This window comes from Natator depressus, chromosome 1 (assembly GCF_965152275.1).
Source record: "Natator depressus isolate rNatDep1 chromosome 1, rNatDep2.hap1, whole genome shotgun sequence".
Lineage (NCBI taxonomy): Eukaryota > Metazoa > Chordata > Testudines > Cheloniidae > Natator > Natator depressus.
In genome coordinates this window covers 336,614,996-336,633,848 of record NC_134234.1, presented here as the reverse complement: position 1 = coordinate 336,633,848, position 18,853 = coordinate 336,614,996, and the positions used below count along the sequence as shown (strand labels likewise).

General features: G+C 50.9%; 1 protein-coding gene across 2 annotated transcripts in view; it reads left to right on the top strand.

Annotated features, from left to right (window-relative positions):
* Positions 1-13,387: 13,387 nt before the first annotated feature.
* The window catches only part of TAF3 (TATA-box binding protein associated factor 3), a 137,191-nt gene continuing 131,725 nt past the window's right edge, over positions 13,388-18,853 (top strand). The window contains exon 1 of one of the 2 annotated variants that reach the window (XM_074942669.1): positions 13,388-13,600. In XM_074942669.1, the coding sequence (XP_074798770.1) occupies positions 13,435-13,600 (166 nt within the window). In that variant the 5' untranslated portion in view covers positions 13,388-13,434. The remainder of the gene's footprint in view (positions 13,601-18,853) is intronic. The other variant, XM_074942670.1, reaches the window with a different exon arrangement.

Genomic DNA, 18,853 nt, shown 5'->3' with positions numbered 1-18,853 from the left:
GAGGGCAGGTCTTCACTACCCACTGGATCGGGTCGTGATCAATCCATCAGGGATCAATTTATGATCCCCGAAAGCGCTCCCCATCAACTCCGGAACTCCAGCTCGCGAGAGGCGGAAGCGGAGTCGACTGGGGAGTGGCAGCAGTCGACTCGCCACCATCCTCACGGCCAGGTAAGTCGACGTAAGATATGCCGACTTCAGCTACGCTATTTGCATAGCTGAAGTTGCATATCTTGGGTGGGTCCGTCCGTCCGTTCCCCTCCCCCCCCACCCCCTTGCTGCCCAGTGTAGACCAGGGCTGAGGCAAAAAGGCAGGAGAGGAAGCCAAAGAGACTTGAAGAGCAAGATGCTACTGTCACGGAGTGTGGGGGAGTCCAGGCCCTGCACCCCTCTTCCTGGGATTCACTGAGACTCTCAGCCAGCCAGTAAAACCGAAGGTTTATTGGACAACAGGAACACAGTCCAAAACAGAGCTTGTGGGTACACCCAGGACCCCTCAGTGAAGTCCTTCTGGGGGAGCAGGGAGCTTAGACCCCAGCCCTGGGGTTCCCTGTGTTCCTCCACCCAGCCCCAAACTGAAAACTAAACCCACCGAGCAGGTTCCCTGCTGCAGCCTCCCTCCACATTCCTGGGCAGAGGTGTTACCTCCCCCTCCCCCTCCTGGCTCAGGTGACAGGCTCTCAGGTCTCCCGTCCCCAGGGCACATTCCCAGGTCAACACTCCCCCCTCCCTGCTGCGTCACATCGTCACATCTCTCCCCCCTTCGAGACTGAACTGAGCGGGGTCACTGTGACCAGTGACCTGGGGAAGTTCGGGGCCCCCTCTCCGGGACAGCGCATCCGCTATCAGGTTGGCACTTCCCTTCACGTGGACCACGTCCATGTCGTAATCCTGCAGGAGCAGGCTCCACCTCAGGAGCTTGGCGTTGGCTCCTTTCATCTGGTGCAGCCAGGTCAGGGGAGAGTGGTCGGTGTAGACGGTGAAGTGTCGCCCGAAGAGATAGGGCTCTAGTTTCTTGAGGGCCCACACCATGGCCAGGCACTCCTTCTCGATGGCCGCGTAGTGTTGCTCCCGGGGTAGCAACTTCTTGCTCAGGTACACGATGGGGTGTCTCTCCCCCTTTTCATCCTCCTGCATTAGCACCGCCCCCAGTCCCGTGTCGGAGGCGTCGGTGAACACCACAAAGGGCTTGTCAAAGTCTGGGTTTGCTAGAACTGGGCCACTGACCAGAGCCTCCTTCAGCGCCCGGAAAGCCTCCTGGCACTGCTCGGTCCAGACCACCTTGTCTGGCTTCCCCTTCTTGCATAGCTCAGTGATGGGGGTGGCTATGGCGCTAAAGTGGGGCACAAATCTTCGGTAGTATCCTGCCATCCCAATAAAGGCTTGGACCTGCTTTTTGGTGTGGGGAGCGGGCCAGTCTCTGATCACCTCCACCTTGGCCGGTTCCGGCTTTAGGCGGCCGCTCCCCACCCGATGGCCCAGGTAAGATACTTCAGCCATCCCCACCTTGCACTTCTCCGCTTTGACAGTCAGCCCAGCCCCCTGGAGTCGGTCCAGCACTTGTCTAACCTGGGACACGTGGTCCTCCCAGGTCTGGCTAAAGACACAGATGTCGTCAATATACGCCACGGCAAAACTCTCCATCCCCCTCAGGAGCTGGTCCACCAGGCGCTGGAAGGTGGCCGGCGCTCCCTTGAGGCCGAAAGGCAGGGTCAGAAACTCATAGAGCCCCAGAGGGGTGATAAAGGCCGATTTCAGCCGGGCATCTGCATCCAGCGGCACTTGCCAGTAGCCCTTTGTAAGGTCCATGGTGGTAAGGTACCGAGCTCCTCCCAGCTTGTCTAGGAGCTCGTCCGGCCTGGGCATGGGGTAGGCATCCGATACAGTGATGGCATTGAGCTTCCGATAGTCCACACAGAACCGGACTGACCCATCCTTTTTGGGGACCAGCACCACCGGCGAGGCCCAAGGGCTGGCCGATGGCTGGATCACCCCCAAAGCCAGCATGTCCCGGACCTCTCTTTCCAGGTCCTGAGCAGTTTTCCCTGTGACTCGGAAGGGGGAGCATCTTATCGGCGGGTGCGACCCTGTCTGCACCCGGTGGACAGTCAGATTAGTGCGTCCAGGCTGGTTGGAAAACAGCTGTCGGTACGGATGCAGCACCCCCCTGACCTCAGCTTGCTGGGCAGGGGTGAGCTGATCCGAGAGGGGGATTGTTTCCAGGGGGGAACCAGCTCTGGTCCCAGGGAATAGATCTACTAAAGGGTCATCTCCCTGCTCCTCCCACTGACCACACACAGCTAACACCACATTCCCCCTGGCATAATATGGCTTCATCATATTCACATGGTACACCCGGCGGTGGTGGGCCCGGTTCGACAGCTCCACCACATAGTTTACCTCATTGAGCTGCTTGACGACCTTGAACGGGCCCTCCCAGGCGGCCTGTAGTTTGTTCTTTCTCACGGGGATGAGAACCATCACCTGATCCCCGGTGGCGTAGGCACGGGCCCGCGCCGTGCGGTCATACCAGACCTTCTGCTTCCTCTGGGCTCTGGCCAGATTCTCCCTGGCCAGGCCCATGAGTTCAGCCAGTCTCTCTCGGAAGGTCAGGACATACTCCACCACTGACTCTCCATCGGGAGTGGCCTTCCCCTCCCACTCGTCTCTCATCAGGTCCAGGGGGCCCCTCACCCTCCTTCCATATAACAGTTCGAAAGGCGAAAATCCGGTAGACTCCTGGGGCACCTCCCTGTACGCGAACAGCAGGTGAGGTAAGTACTTGTCCCAATCCTGCGGGTGCTGGTTCATAAAGGTTTTCAGCATCATCTTTAGCGTCCCGTTAAACCTCTCCACCAGCCCATTGGACTGGGGGTGATACGCTGAGGCCCAGTCATGCCGGACCCCACATTTCTCCCACAAGCACCGGAGCAGGGCCGACATGAAGTTGGAGCCTTGGTCTGTCAAGACTTCCCTGGGGAACCCCACTCGGCTGAAAATGGTCAGGAGCGCATCTGCCACGGTGTCTGCTTCAATGGAAGCTAAGGGCACTGCCTCGGGGTAGCGGGTGGCGAAATCTACCACCACCAGAATGTATTTCTTCCCCGACCGGGTCGTCTTGCTGAGAGGCCCCACGATGTCCATGGCCACCTTCTGGAAAGGCTCCTCTATGATGGGCAAAGGTCTCAACGCCGCTTTCCCCTTGTCCCGGGCCTTCCCCACCCTCTGACAGGGGTCACAGGATCGGCAATACTGCCGGACGGTGGTAAAGACCCCGGGCCAGTAAAAGTTCTGTAGCAACCTCTGCCGGGTGCGCCGGATTCCCTGGTGCCCTGCGAGGGGGATGTCATGGGCCAGGGACAGGAGCTTGCGGCGGTACTTCTGGGGGACCACCAGCTGCCTCCTGATCCCACAGGACTCCCCTTCCCCTGGGGGAGCCCATTCTCGGTACAGGAACCCCTTCTCCCACAGGAACCTCTCCTGGCAGCCTCTCCTCATGGTCCGTCCCTCACTGAGGTCGGCCAGGTCCCTGAGCTTCTGCAAGGAGGGATCTTTCCTCAACTCGGCCTGGAACTCAGCGGCTGGGGAAGGGATGGGGCCCGGTTCCCCCTCCGTGGCCAGGTCTGAGGCCGCAGCCTCTCTGAGCCGTGCCCCTCGGCGCTCCCTCCCCACCCGAGTAGGGTCTCGCGCCTCCAGTGTGGTACCCTCCCCAGGGTCAGGTCGCAGTGCCCCTCGCCGGCTCTGGCTACGGGTCACAACCAGGGCGGTCTGGGGGTCGCTTGGCCAGTCCTCTAGGTCTCCCCCCATCAAAACTTCAGTGGGCAAATGGTGGTGTACCCCCACATCCTTGGGGCCCTCCTTGGCCCCCCATTTCAGGTGTACCCTTGCCACGGGCACCTTAAATGGGGTCCCGCCCACCCCCGTCAGGGTCAGGTAGGTGTTGGGCACCACCCGATCTGGGGCCACCACCTCGGGCCGGGCCAGCGTCACCTCCGCGCCCGTATCCCAGTATCCATTGACCTTCCTCCCATCCACCTCCAGGGGAACAAGGCACTCTCTCCGGAGGGACAGCCCCGCACCCACCCTGTAAACCGAGCACCCTGAGTCCAGAGCCTCCAGCCCTCTGGCGGGGCTGGCTGGGGGTACTCTTCCCTCCTGAGCAGGTGGCAAACTGGTAGCCCCCCTTTCCTGGGTCGCCTGCCCCTCGTCCAGCTGAGTCCCTACCCAGTTAACCCTGGGTAGGTTGGGTCTGCTCAGTTTGTCCCTGAGCCCGGGGCACTGGGCCCGTACGTGGCCTCTCTGGCCACAGTGATAGCAGCTCAGGTCACGTTGGTCCCCTCGAACGGGTCGGAGGGGCCCGACACCAGGCGTTCCCCTTTGGAGGGGGTTCTCCCTATTTCCCCACTGGGAGGCCCCATGGTGACTCTCTCTCTGCATCGGGGGGGGCCTGTTCTTTTGGGACTCCTCCCGGCTACCCCCTGACCGACTGTTCACAAACTCGTCGGCCAGCTGCCCTGCATGCTGGGGGTTCGCGAGCTTTTTGTCCACCAGCCACAGCCTCAGGTCGGAAGGGCACTGTTCATACAGGTGCTCCAGTACAAACAGGTCAAGCAGGTCCTCTTTAGTTTGGGCCCCCGCTGTCCACTTGCGGGCATATCCCTGCATCCTGTTGACCAGTTGTAGGTAGGTGACCTCAGGCGTTTTACGCTGACTCCGGAACCTTCTCCGGTACATCTCGGGGGTCAGCCCAAACTCACGGAGCAGAGCCTGTTTGAACAGTTCATAGTCCCCTGCCTCTGCCCCTGTCATCCGGCTGTAGACCTCCACGGCTTTGGGGTCCAGTAAGGGGGTGAGGAACTGGAGCCTGTCTGCAGGGTCAACCCTGTGCAGCTCGCAGGCATTCTCAAAGGCCGTCAGGAAGCTATCTATGTCCTCCCCCTCCTTCCGCTGGGCCAGGAAGCACTTATCAAAGCTCCTTGCAGTCTTGGGTCCCCCCTCACTCACCGCAGCCGGGGCCCCACTGCTCCTCAGCCTGGCCAGCTCCAGTTCATGCTGTCTTTGTTTCTCCTTCTCCTGCTGCTCATGTTGACGCTCCCTCTCCTTCTCCTGACGTTCCCTCTCCTTCTCCTGACGCTCCCTCTCCTTCTCCTGACGCTCCCTCTCCTTCTCCTCCTGCTCATGTTGACGTTGTTTCTCCTTCTCCTCCTGCTCATGTTGACGTTGTTTCTCCTTCTCCTCCTGCTCATGTTGACGTTGTTTCTCCTCATGTTGACGTTGTTTTTCATGATCCTCCAGCTCCCTCATTTTCCTCTCCCTCTCCCATTCCAGCCGCATCCGCTCCAGGGATGGGGAGCTCCGCTGGGAGGATCCCCTGCTGGCTGCTGGGGTCAGGGGGCCCTCGGTATTCGCTGGGCTTCCCACAACCCCTCCCCCAGGCATAGGTAGGAAGGGTCTCGGGGTGTCCTGGGCAGCAGTCTGACCCCTCCCAGCCTGGTCAGGCCCCAGGGCCCACGCTGCGTCCGCCGGGCGGCTTCCCTCAGGGACAGGGATCGGGTCATCCAAGCGATCCCTCTCCTCCAGCTGGGCAATCAGCTGTTCCTTGGTGGACCTCCCGACGCGCAGCCCCCTCTGCCTGCACAGCTCCACCAGGTCGCTCTTAAGGCGTTTAGCGTACATCTCCCGGCTGGCCACTCGCAGGCCGGGCAGCTGTCCACGGTTTCCAGGAAAAGCCCCTAGTGTGCCAGTCCTTCTTGAGGTCACCACCTCTTTGCCAGGGTCGAGTTGCAGACTCCTCCGCCCCTGGGACCGCTCGCTGCAATCCCCCGGGGGACCCTGTTACTGCAAAAGTCCTTCTCTCTGGTCACACACTCCCAGGGGTTAACCGCCCCCTGAAACCGTCTCTCTCTCTGAATCTTCAGCACGCCTGGTCCCCGTCAATCCCCCTTCGTTTTACTGTTCCCCAGTCACTTACTGCAGGAAGCGCCGTTCACGGGGTGCAGTAGATCCCACCGCTGCCACCAGTTGTCACGGAGTGTGGGGGAGTCCAGGCCCTGCACCCCTCTTCCTGGGATTCACTGAGACTCTCAGCCAGCCAGTAAAACCGAAGGTTTATTGGACAACAGGAACACAGTCCAAAACAGAGCTTGTGGGTACACCCAGGACCCCTCAGTGAAGTCCTTCTGGGGGAGCAGGGAGCTTAGACCCCAGCCCTGGGGTTCCCTGTGTTCCTCCACCCAGCCCCAAACTGAAAACTAAACCCACCGAGCAGGTTCCCTGCTGCAGCCTCCCTCCACATTCCTGGGCAGAGGTGTTACCTCCCCCTCCCCCTCCTGGCTCAGGTGACAGGCTCTCAGGTCTCCCGTCCCCAGGGCACATTCCCAGGTCAACACTCCCCCCTCCCTGCTGCGTCACATCGTCACAGCTACTGAGTGGCAGAGGAAGATCTTAACTGAAATGTTCGGATAGACAAGAGAGGGACAATGTGGGAAATTGGAAAGCCAGAGATGAACAGGTTTCAGTGATCAGTGCAATTGATTAATTTGGAGCAGATTTCACATATTTTTTTTAAATGATCTGTGTAACTTTTCAAAATTGTACTTAAGCTGGTAGCCATGTTTGATGTGTTACCAACAGCAACTTTGACTGATGCTCATAATTGGCAACTTTAATAAGTCCCAGAGCATTTGCTGTGTTTGTTTCTATAGCAGCCAAAATACGCTAGGCATTTTAGTCATGTGGGAAGAGACCTGAAGGGCTTACAGTCTAAGGCCCCAATCCATTTACAGTCAAGTGTAACTTTACTCATGAGTAGTTAGCTCCTTTCTTCTTTTCCTCCCCAAAACCATTGGCTAATTGCCTTTTCCTTGCCCCTGTCATTAGTTAGCTGAGACATAACTGCTTTCAAACTGCAATCCTAAAAGTAGAAAGAGTCTAGAAATCTTCATGTGCTGCAATTGCTTTACCTATCGGGGGCGGGGGACTATGCGGCTGCTTAAATGATTGGCAAATCAATTTCAGGAGTATTCTGATAGCTGACGCTCTAATTTTTTCTTTAACTTCTGTCTCCTGCCTTTTCAAATAGTAGTAAAATACAGTGGGACGTAGAGTAGGGTTTATGGTTAGGTTGAGATTTAGACTCCACAAATCCCGATACGAAAATTCTCCCAGTGCCTGTTTCGCTGCCGGAACTTGGAAGGAATGGTGTTTTTCTAATAAACAATGTTTTACTTGTTTTTAATGTTGCACTATGTTTATTATAAACAAATACAAGAATTAAGATAGGTTAAGAATCTTAATTGTGCAAGGTTGTGGCATGATCAAATGGCTTATGCTGTTCTGAAGGTCATCTTACTCAAAAACCGAGTGGTCAGTAATTTCCACTCTATTTTCTCTAGAAAGTGCTTATAAAATGAGGCCTTAGTGAGATTAAAAATGGAAGTAGTTGCTGTTCTTGTACTTGCACAGCTAGGACCAACCTCTCACAGCTTGTGTCTTCAGGTGGATTCCCTTTGGACTATAAACTTGCCCATTCTATTTCTCCTAACCACGCATCCCACTAAACCAAAACTTGGGTAAGCAAATAACCCTTGCAGCATCACCAAAAGGTTAATAAACTCGGTCTCTGGTGAACAAATGAGGAAAGTGAAGGAATCCTCATTGATGATTAACTGTAGAATGCTCTGCCATCACCAGCCACCGAAACTAGCTGTTTGTACATTTCTGTGGGCATAGCAGAGCAGGTGAGCAAAGAAGGACAAAAAACAGCCCTATATCTGACCACTTCAGCTGCTCTGTGAAGAACACTATGCACTTAATAGGGAGGAATAGGGCTCTAAGACTTCTAACCATCCACTATCTATCCATTCCAATAAAATTGGGGGTTTGCTTTTGTCCCTCATGTCCCCCACTGTATAAGTTGGATCTGTTGTCATAAAAAGACGTGATGCCTTGCTTACAGGAACAGTGAACATTTAACAGTAACTCTTTCTACTGTGGTGTTTCACAGCACCCAGAACACAGTACTAAGAGAACAGTGCAAAGAAACTAAAGAGAGCATTTGCAATAAGCATATATTGACTAAGTTGGGGTATATCTTCCGCTCATTCTGAATTTTTATGTAATTCCCTGTGCTGCCGTTGAAGTTCTCTCTTTAACTGATCTTGTTAAATCACACAAGTGCTGGTCAGTGCTCACAATAGAAGACCACCAAGGAAAAACCCAGCGTGCTCCAAGAAGTGGTGGTGTTGAGGTAGGTGTCATGGGTTCTATGGCAGCAGTACTAAAGCAGTAACAAAGAGCTGTTGTAGGGGGCTGTCTTGGGCCTGGTCTACTCTACAGAGTTAGGCTGACGCAAGGCAGCTTATGGTGACCAAACTCTTAAGCATCTACACCAGGGGTGGCCAACCTGAGCCTGAGAAGGAGCCAGAATTTACCAGTGTACATTGTTAAAGAGCCACAGTAATATGTCAGCAGCCCCCGCTCCCCAGGCTCCCAGCGCCTCCCACGCACCGGCAGTCCCGTCAATCAGCGCCTCCCCCTCCCTCCCTGCACCTCCCGATCAGTTGTTTCGTGGCATGCAGGAGCCTCTGGAGGAAAGGGGGGAGGAGCGAGGGCACTGCAGGCTCAGAGAAGGGGGTGGAGTGGCGGAAGGGCCTATGGCATAGCCAGGGGTTGAGCAGTGAGCACCCCCAGCACATTGGAAAGTTGACGCCTGCAGCTCCAGCCCCGGAGTTGGTGCCTATACAAGGAGCTGAATATTAACTTCTAAAGAGCCCCATCTTGGTTGGCCACCCCGATCTACACTAAAATGTAGTTTCCCACCGATGTAACTTATCCACTACACTGATTTAACTCCGTCTTCGCGAGAGGCATAGCTCTTAAGTCAATGTGGTTAGGTCAACCCAGTGTCAGTATACACTGTGTTGCTGCCTTTCAGAAACCATCCCCCCAGTGCTCCACACAGGCAGTTAAATTGGTGGAAGTGCTCCTGGTTGAGGACCCAAGGAATGTAGGGAGGACGTGTAAAACCGATTCAACTTTGTGGTGGCTGTATGTCGACGTAACATAGGTCAACTTAATTTTGTAGCATAGACTTGTCCTTAGACAAAACTGAAGACCAGCGTACTTCCACTATTTAAAGATCTGATACCACTTCTTGTTAGAAGTGTTTAAACGTAGTGTCCTGGTCAAATTCCAATTTCGGTAATTATGTTCTCTCTATATATAATTTATGGTCTCCATCTTGCAACATGCACAGAAAAGGGGCAGGTGGTAGTTGAACTGCAAGGAACTTAAGGAGTTTTTGTCTGAGATAAGGATCTGTGGATGTCCCACGTTCCTTTCAGGGCAAAGTAAGTGGTTGTTTCCTGGGTTTGATATTTGGAGGAAAGGCCACTTCCTGGGTTGGACAGAAGTGCAGGCAGGAAAGCAGAGTGGATGGGGATCTCCCTCTGCACGGATTGCTGTTCCTGTGGTATGGAAGAGAGAAACAAAAGGAAGAGGAACAAAATTGGGAAAGTATCCAGTATAAGAGTAGCAGAATAAAAAAGCAAGATCGAGACTACACTAGGACAAGCCCATCTCATCGCCTCAGGAGACCTGTTAGAAGGTGTGTGCGTATGGCAGAAACATACAGAGAGATTATACATGAAGGGGGAGAAAAAGGGTTTTCCTACAAAACCCTTCCCAGATTTCAACACAGAATGGGGCTCCTACCACTTCCTTGAGAGATGAGTCCCAGCCTAGTACATCTCACTCTCAAGAGGTTCTTCCCAATATTTAATCTAAGTTTCTTTGTCTCGATTTTGGCCCATAATTCCTATGTACCACTCTAAGGCCCCAGTCCTACAAAATGTGAGCACAGGGGTTTGCTGCAAAACAGGCTAATGCAATTTTAAGCTGTGTATTCAAAGTTACAGCGCACCAGGTATCCTTGGTATGAATGGCTTTGGGGCAACTGTAGCTGGGATGTTGCATTCCATTCCAGAAATTGCATCACCAAAATAATATTGATAAACTGGGGAGTGTTCAAAGAATAGTAACAAAAATGATCAGAGGGCTTCATCTGAAAGGAAAAATGTAAAGGAAGGAGGGAAGGGACACAATAACAGTCCATAAATATTTGAAGGTTATTGAAACCAAGGGGCGAGAGGAATTATATACGCCCCAATCCTGTAACTAGTTTCTCAGGACTAGGCCTCTATTCTCTCATAGAACCCCACTGAGTGTAGAATTAGGATGGGTGAAAAAAGTTGTCAAATCTTATTTTCATGAAAAATTTGATTTTTGACAAAACCTAATTGTTTTTTGCAAAATGCATCTGCTTTCTATAGAAAATTTCAGGGTTTTTTTAAATAAATAAAAATAAAAGTATTTTGATTCTGAAATGTCTCCAGACTGCCACACGGGAATTCAGATTCCACGTGGTCCCTTTCTCTGTAGGTCTGGCTCTCCAGCTCAGCATCTCCCAGGATGCACACTGCCTCTTCTTTCCAAGAGATGACACCATGGTGCATCATGGGAGACGTGGTCTGATAAGGGAGCCCAGCCTATAGAGCAGAATGGATTACAAAGCATCTAAACCACAACTCCCATCAAACACCACAACAGCATTTCCAAATCAAAGTATTTCATATGTTTGTTTTTTACTCAAAACATGGGGGAGGAAATCTCTCATTTTCCAGACCACTAACCCAGGAACCTATCCTTGCAACAAAGCCCGTTGCCAACTGTGCCCACATATCTATTCAGGGAACACCATCACAGGGCCTAACAACATCAGCCACACTATCAGAGGCTCGTTCACCTGCACATCCACCAATGTGATATATGCCATCATGTGCCAGCAATGCCCCTCTGCCATGTACATTGGTCAAACTGGACAGTCTCTACGTAAAAGAATAAATGGACACAAATCAGATGTTAAGAATTATAACATTCATAAACCAGTCGGAGAACACTTCAATCTCTCTGGTCACGCAATCACAGACATGAGGGTCGCTATCTTAAAGCAAAAAAACTTCAAATCCAGACTCCAGCGAGAAACTGCTGAATTGGAATTCATTTGCAAATTGGATACTATTAATTTGGGCTTGAATAGAGACTGGGAGTGGCTAAGTCATTATGCAAGGTAGCCTATCTCCCCTTGTTTTTTTCCTACAAACCCCCCCCAAGACGTTCTGGTTAAACTTGGATTATTGCTGTGCACATTGTAAGATGAGCTATTGCCAGCAGGAGAGTGAGTTTGTGTGTGTGGTTTTTGGAGGGGGGTGTGTGTGGGGGGGGGCGGTGGTGAGAAAACCTGGATTAGTGCTGGAAATGACCCACCTTGATTATCATGCGCATTATAAAGAGAGGTTTCAAAGAGGGATGGGCTATTACCAGCAGGAGAGTGAGTTTGTATGTGTGTCTGTGGGGGGGGGGGAAGGGTGAGAAAACCTGGATTTGTGCTGGAAATGGCCCTCCTTGATGATCACTTTAGATAAGCTGTTACGAGCAGGACAGTGGGGTGGGAGGAAGTTTTGTTTCATGGTCTCTGTGTGTATATAATGTCTTCTGCAGTTTCCACAATATGCTATGCATCCGATGAAGTGAGCTGTAGCTCACGAAAGCTCATGCTCAAATAAACTGGTTAGTCTCTAAGGTGCCACAAGTACTCCTTTTCTTTTTTCTTTTTACGAATACAGACTAACACGGCTGTTACTCTGCTACCTGCAAATGATTCCCTAGATGTCCCTTTCACCTCTCCTATGCAAGATTTAGCCATTCTTTTCATATATAATTGTTTTACTCTTTCCTTTCAATGAAGGCCCTTGATTATATTTACTGCTTCTGATTTTAGGTTTTAACCAATAAAACACCACGCCAATAAAAAAAAAATGAAACCAGTGTTTATCCAATAAATACCAAGAAAACACTGGGAATGGTTACTTGTATCTATGGTTTAATTGACCCAGAGTTGTAATGCTGAGTATAGGGGTATGATATCTGTAGCACACTAATTGGTCCATCTAGACCCTAATGGCATGCTTTAATATTATGGTGTTTGAAACAGTACTATGTTAAAGCACACTAGGAAACATAACAATGATTACTCATTATAGTATATTCTACAGTAGTGAGTAATATATACAGTACACGTTGGACACCTACATAAAATGCAAAAATTGCTAAAAATAACCTCCCCAAAATTAAATAAATTGAACTGAAAAAAACAGAAGCCCTAATTATATCATCACTCTTCTCTGAACTCTTTCCAGTTTGTTAATACAATTATAGTGATGTGGTGCGTGGAACTGAATACACTATCCTGGGTGCAGCTGCACCAAAACTGTATGTAGCAAAAAGAAAAGGAGTACTTGTGGCACCTTACAGACTAACCAATTTATTTGAGCATAAGCTTTCGTGAGCTACAGCTCACTTCATCAGATGCATTCAGTGTCTGTAGCTCACAAAAGCTTATGCTCAAATAAATTTGTTAGTCTCTAAGATGCCACAAGTCCTCCTTTTCTTTTTGCAAATACAGACCACCACGGCTGCTACTCTGAAACCTCTATGGAGCAAGGCAGTCCTTCAGCACTGACACCTTTAGTGGTTATTACAAGTCCCATGATACTTCCTGCTTTTCTTAACCCAGCAGCTCCTGATGTCAACTGATTATCTGAAAATCTGTGTTCACGTCAGAAGAATAAAATTGCTAGCTCGCCCGGTGGCAGAAAAAAGCTGGCGTGCACCCTACAGGCCCCCAATCCATAAGGCAAACAGAAACAAACCCCAAATGCCTTCTTTTTAAAAAGGCCATGATTCTGAGGACCTGACTGAAGACCGTTTTTTTAACAGTTGGGGTTGGCACGACAGCTCCTCGCGCCATGTGAAGGTTGCACTGACATCCTCCAGGTGCGCCAGCCCTTTCTGCAGCCTTCTTTGGTATGGCAAACTTCGCTCTCCATTGTCTTCTCCAGGGGCCTCTTGTACCAGGGCTCCCCAGGGCTCTCCCCCCACAAACCCACTGTCTGATCACTCCCAAATAAAGGGTATTTTCCCAGTTTAATCTCAGGCTGTTAATTCCCCTCCCCTCATGTTTCTAAACCTTTCCCGCGACCCCACTTTTCTCTCCCCTTTCCCCCAGCTCCTCCCCACTGCTGACCTCCCCAGTCTCCTGTCTCTCCCCCCTAGCTCCTCTCTTTCCCCTCCAGAGCCAGGCCCGCTAGGCCCCGCTGGAGGCCGGAGCAATCGATAGACCGCCCGCCCCATCGACGCGCTCGGCGCTGGAGCGGCGCGGTCTGGTCCCGGCCGGCTGGGACTCGGCGCGACCCCAAGATGGCGGCGTTGGCGGCGGCGGGCGCCACGGCCTGCGCGTGAGCCTCACCCCCATCCCCCGCCCCCACCCCCGGGCCATGGCGGGCTCCGGGCCCAGGCCGCGCTGAGCCGGCCGGGATGTGCGAGAGCTACTCGCGGTGTCTGCTGCGGGTGTCGGTGGCTCAGGTCTGCCAGGCGCTGGGCTGGGACTCGGTGCAAATCTCGGCCTGCGACCTCCTCACCGACGTGCTGCAGCGCTACCTGCAGGGGCTGGGCCGGGGCTGCCACCGCTACTGCGAGCTCTGTGAGTGCGGCGGGCCGGGGGGCCCGCGGTGTCCGTGCAGGGTGGGAGCCCTGGAGATGGGGGGGCCCGCGGTGTCCGTGCGGGGATGGGGGATGGGGGCCGGGGAGATGGGGGGGCCACTGCCCACTCTGTCTGTGTGGGGGGGGATGGGAGCCCTGGAGATGGGGGGGGGGCACTGCCCGCTGTGTCCGTGTGGGGGGGGATGGGATTCCTGGAGATGGGGGGCCACTGCCAGCTTTGTCCGTGCGGGGGGGATGGGAGCCATGGAGTTGGGGGGAGGGGGGCTGAGGCTGACACTGCTCTCTCTGGCAGTGCGAGGGGAGAGGGGGGGTCTACTATTGTAAGATCAGTGAATGCAGGGGAGAAGATGGATGGGGTGCTGGTGGTCCAAGGTTGCTGCTGCCTGTCCTGTGAGTGTAGCGGTCGTGGGGGAGCTGTGGGGATGGGACTGCAACTCCTTGCTCTGTGAGTGTAGGGGTGATGGGGTGCTGTGGGGCTGCTACTGCCCACTCTGAGTGTGGGAGGGATGGGGTGGCGTGGGGTTGCCACTGCCAGCTGAGTGCTGGGGGCACAGTGAGCATGGGGTGGGCGTGGGGGGGGGGGAGATACCACCCTGGTGAGCTCTGAATGCAGGGTCAGTGGAGAGCTAGGGCTGCCATTGTCTGCTCTGAGAGTCTAGAGGACGGGGGTGTCATCAGCATGGCGAGGGTAGAGCTGTCACTGCTCACTCTGAATGTGGGGAGACAAGGGGAGTGGTGGGGTTGCTACTGCAAGCTCTGTGAGTGCAGGGAGGTTGGGAGCCATGGGAACTGCAGGGCTGAGGTGTCACCATAGTGTAAGCTCAGTGGATATGGGGAGATTCTGCAGGCCAGAGATGCCACTGCGAGTTCTGGGTGGCACAGCTGTAGCTGAGTCTGGAGATGCTGGGTAAAGATCCATGGTTACTTGGGGGCTGACAAAAATACTAATCGGAGTTGAGGGGAGGGGAGTACCACTGTTTCTTACAGGGATACCAACCTCGCTGTAAGTCCAGGAGGATGTGGGGAGTATGGCTATTGTCATGCTCTGAGTTTTTTGAATCTGAGGACTTTTGGTTGCAGAGGAGCCTGAGAACCACATGTTTTTTGGCTACCTGCAGGGGCTGGAGTGAGCCTCCCAGTACTCATGAGAGGAAGTGTGAATCTAGATTTTTTCGGGGGGTCAGGAGATAGTGCTAATGTAACCCATATGTGCCACCAGTGCAGGGACTTTACCAGGGCAGCTGTCATACCTGTAAGTTTCAATTCATCTAAATGCTAAGATGAATGGTGCTGTAGAAATATTTATGATAGGGTAGAATCTAGGAGACTAGGGAGCATCAGATTGTGGAATAAAAGAGAGGATTGGGTTACCCGTAGAAGTTGGGTTGGACCTGCTATCATTAGTCTGATCCATGTGAACTTGGGGTGGAGATGTATTATTGAGGGACAATGATATCCTCCTCTCAGGTGGACCAGAGTTGCCACTGAGAGAAGTTTGAGAACCTCGGAGAGTTGAAAACAGAATTACTTTCCAGGGTTTAGCCTGTATTTTCCACAGCTATTGTGAGATTTGTGAAGCCAAAGGGGGGATATATATGTATGTGATTGGGAGTTGAGGGCACTATAATATGCAGCCTAAATAAGACGGTATGAGGGGTGTGAAGCATTTACTGTGATTTGCGAAAGGGGCATATTTTCTTGAATTGATGAAGGGGAAGGGAGCATAATCTCTTCGTTATGGAGGCATATGCTGTTGCATGAGGAGTTAGACATTACATCTGTGGTATAATGTCTCTTATATTCTCAACCTCACACTGATTTTTTTCAAATGTGACTGTCAAAAGCACATCCTATTACTCAACAGATCTCCATGCCAAGTGTATTTAGAGGTGGGTTTGCTTGTCACTGCCTAAAACCTTTTACTGTACAAAACCAATTAATGTCTGGAAGAATAAGCTAGATTCTTTTGTGGTTCTTGCATAATCAATAGAATTGTTAACTAAGTTCCAGTTGTAGAGGCTTTGTTGTTGATTGTTAGCTAGAAACTAACCAGTTTTACCCTCGGATCAGTTTGACTTAGCAGGGTTGGCAGTTGGGGTGTTTATTTGGGGGGGGGGGGGGGTTGGAATCTTTGCACTTGTAAACTGAACAGATTTGAGCTTCAGTAACTGAGACACAATAAATTGCATACTGTGATTCTACTCTAAATAACAGCTGTAAAAATGGCATAATAGGGTCCACATTTTCTCAGTTAACAAGCAAAATGATGGCTTTTCTAACTGTGCTAGATTATCTTCCTTGCTTCCGTTTGCTATATCACATTAAAAGACATTTATAAATACACTCAATACTTTTCTAATGTTACTTTTCTAGGTATAGCTGTAGTTGTCAGAGATACTGTGATTTCACATGGGAGGGGAGATGTACTACGAACTGGGGCACATGGGTGGTCAGGTCTAGTGTTTGGAGCAGTGGTGATCAGGCCCAGCAGTCAGAGCAGAAGTCAGAGGCCAGGAACAGAATCAAGAGTCAGAGCCGGAGTTAGGAACCAAGTAAGGAAGAAGCAGGGCTGGAGTGGACTGGAGCAGGACTCAGGAACAAGGCAGGAACAGGAGTGATTGCAGCTGTGGGTGTAAGCACTGAGCAGCCACTGGCCTCAGAGAACACTTGCGATGCCTCTCAGCAAATCAGGAGTCTGATTGTTCAGGGTGTTCAGCTGCAGGTCAGCTAGCAGGCCCTGGTTTCTGACAAGATGATTCACAAGGCAATCTGTGGCAATTTTAAGATGATTGTTATGACTGATTATGTGTATTACCATAGTGCCTGGGAGATCTTGTCATGGACCAGGGCCCCATTATGCTAGGTCCTGTACACACACAAAATTAAGGGATGGTCCCTGCAACAAGGAGCTTACAATCTAAGCATAAAACAAGAGATGACAGATGGGGGAATACATGGAAACACTGAGACAATAGTGGTGATAGGCAGTGCAGCCTGTTATCAGGTCTTTTGTAGGTATTATAGCAATGGAGAGTTTTGAGGAAGGATTTGAAGGTAGCTTTGCAATTGTTTATGGGATGTGCCTCCCAAGTATGAGGGGTAACATGGGTGAAAGCATGAAGGTGCTTGCTTGAAAATGTAACATATGGGTGATGGAGGCTGGCATCGTGTGCTGATTGGAGGCAAGCTTCAACATCTCAATAGTGAATGAGATGACAGAGTGGGGATTGACTGTAAAAGGCCTTGAAGCAAAGACAAGCAGCTTATGTTTGTGATAATAGAAAAGGGGGAGCCAGTGGAGAGTTGCAAAGAGAGGGGTGACATGGAGAGAGCAATGGGCTAGGAAAATGATCTTTGCAGAAGCATTCTGAATGGATACGAGTGAGGAAAGATTGCATTTGTCAAGGCTAGAGAGGTGTTGCAGTAATCAAGATGCAAGATGGGACTTTGTATCAGAGTTTGATGGGTAAGTAAGGCTGTATCTTAACGATGTTATGCAGAAAGAATTGGCAAGATTTAGACAAAACCTAAATGTGAGGACTGAAAGAGAGGTCCAAGTCAAAGATGGCATACAGGTTGCAGACTTCATGTGCTCCATACTGTGAAAATGTTTGAGAACCCTATCAAAAAAACAAACAAAAAACCCCCTTTCCATATAAATAGGGCTTCTTATTTTAGGTTTTCAGTGATAAAACACCCGCAATACAAAAATAAAATAAAAATTGGTGTTTATCCAATAAACACTGGAAGAATACTGGAAACGGTTACTCAGTCATGTTGAAGTCACCCTTTTCCCAGTGCAGTTTGTTTATATAGACAATGTCCCCGCTCCCTAGTTTGTATCTAAGGGCTTGTCTACAAGAAGCAGTAATGTGGGTTGGGAGGGTGTGATTTCTAAAGCATGCAAACGTGTTGCATATTAATTCGTCCATATAGACCCTGTTTGTGCTCACTAAAGGTTCCCTAGTCGGCTTTAACATAGTACTGTTTGAAGCAATACTATGTGTATATACAAAGAGAGAGAGCACCCCCAAAACCCCTGATTTTTGGATGTTTATATAGAATTCAAAAATAGCTACAAATACCATCCCCTGAAAAACAGAAACCCTCCATGTAAATTTAAAAGTTTTTAAAAAATATTGGGCCATTATGACAATGAAATTAATAAAAATATAGAAAAATGACAGTGTTTCAAGATAGTGGAAAAAAGGGTGTTGTTTTATATGATATGTGAAAAATAATGTTCACCTCACCTGGAAGTCCATAGGAATAAAATGCACAGTGAATGAGATATGGGTGCCTGTGGTGCGCTGGTACATTTGCTGTGCCCCCTAACAAAATTTTCTGCGGCCCAGCTATGTTAGCTCTGCACATATGTACATCGTGGCCTGTTATAGCTGGTACTTTTCACATTCAGCAAGGGATTTCAGTTTAAATGTACTGTGCATGGGCCAAGTACTTTCTTCTGTGTCGTAACTTAAACCTTAAATGGCTTTAATTTTTCTGTGACACTGTTAAAAAAAAAAAAAAAAAAATCAGGAGTGACTTAACTGGTATCAGTAGAGTTATGGTGGCTTTACTCCAGTGTGACAGAGTAGAATGTGGCCCAAACCCTGTGATGTGTGAACTAGAGTAAGTTGTGTGTGTCAGAGGGAGGCTGGTCTTTTTTAAGGGGTGTTGGGTCCTAGCCTCACCTGTGACAAACTTAACTCATTTCTCCAGGTGAGGGAATGAGTAATACCACATGACAGAAGGGTTGCGTGGCTAAACCTTGTGGAAGGTGGGTAGATGTCAGAGGCCAGAAGGCTGAGGGGAGAAGAAGCCTTGGGTCCTCTCCAGGCAGGACCGGCTGTGGGCACCAGCAAGGCAAGCACATGCTTGGGGTGGCACATTTCCAAGGGCGGCATTCCGGACATCCTTTTTTCTTTTTCTTTTTTTTTTTTTCCTTTTTTTTTTATCTTGGGGTGGCAAAAAACTTAGAGCTGGCCCTGTCTCCAGAGAGAGAAAAGATTCCAGGAAGCTTTGGGAGTTGCTGCTTAATAAAGGGCAGGGAGAGACGCTCAGGAAGGGCTATTTAGCTGGGCTAAAATGAAACTTGAGGTGAGAAGACGGACCCTCAAGAAGCAGGGGCTGAGCCCAGTTTGAAACTGAGGTGAAGATACTTTTTGATGGTTGATAAGGACAGTGGTACCCTGGAAGGGGTAGGATTCTAGAGAGATGTGTGCAGAGGGCC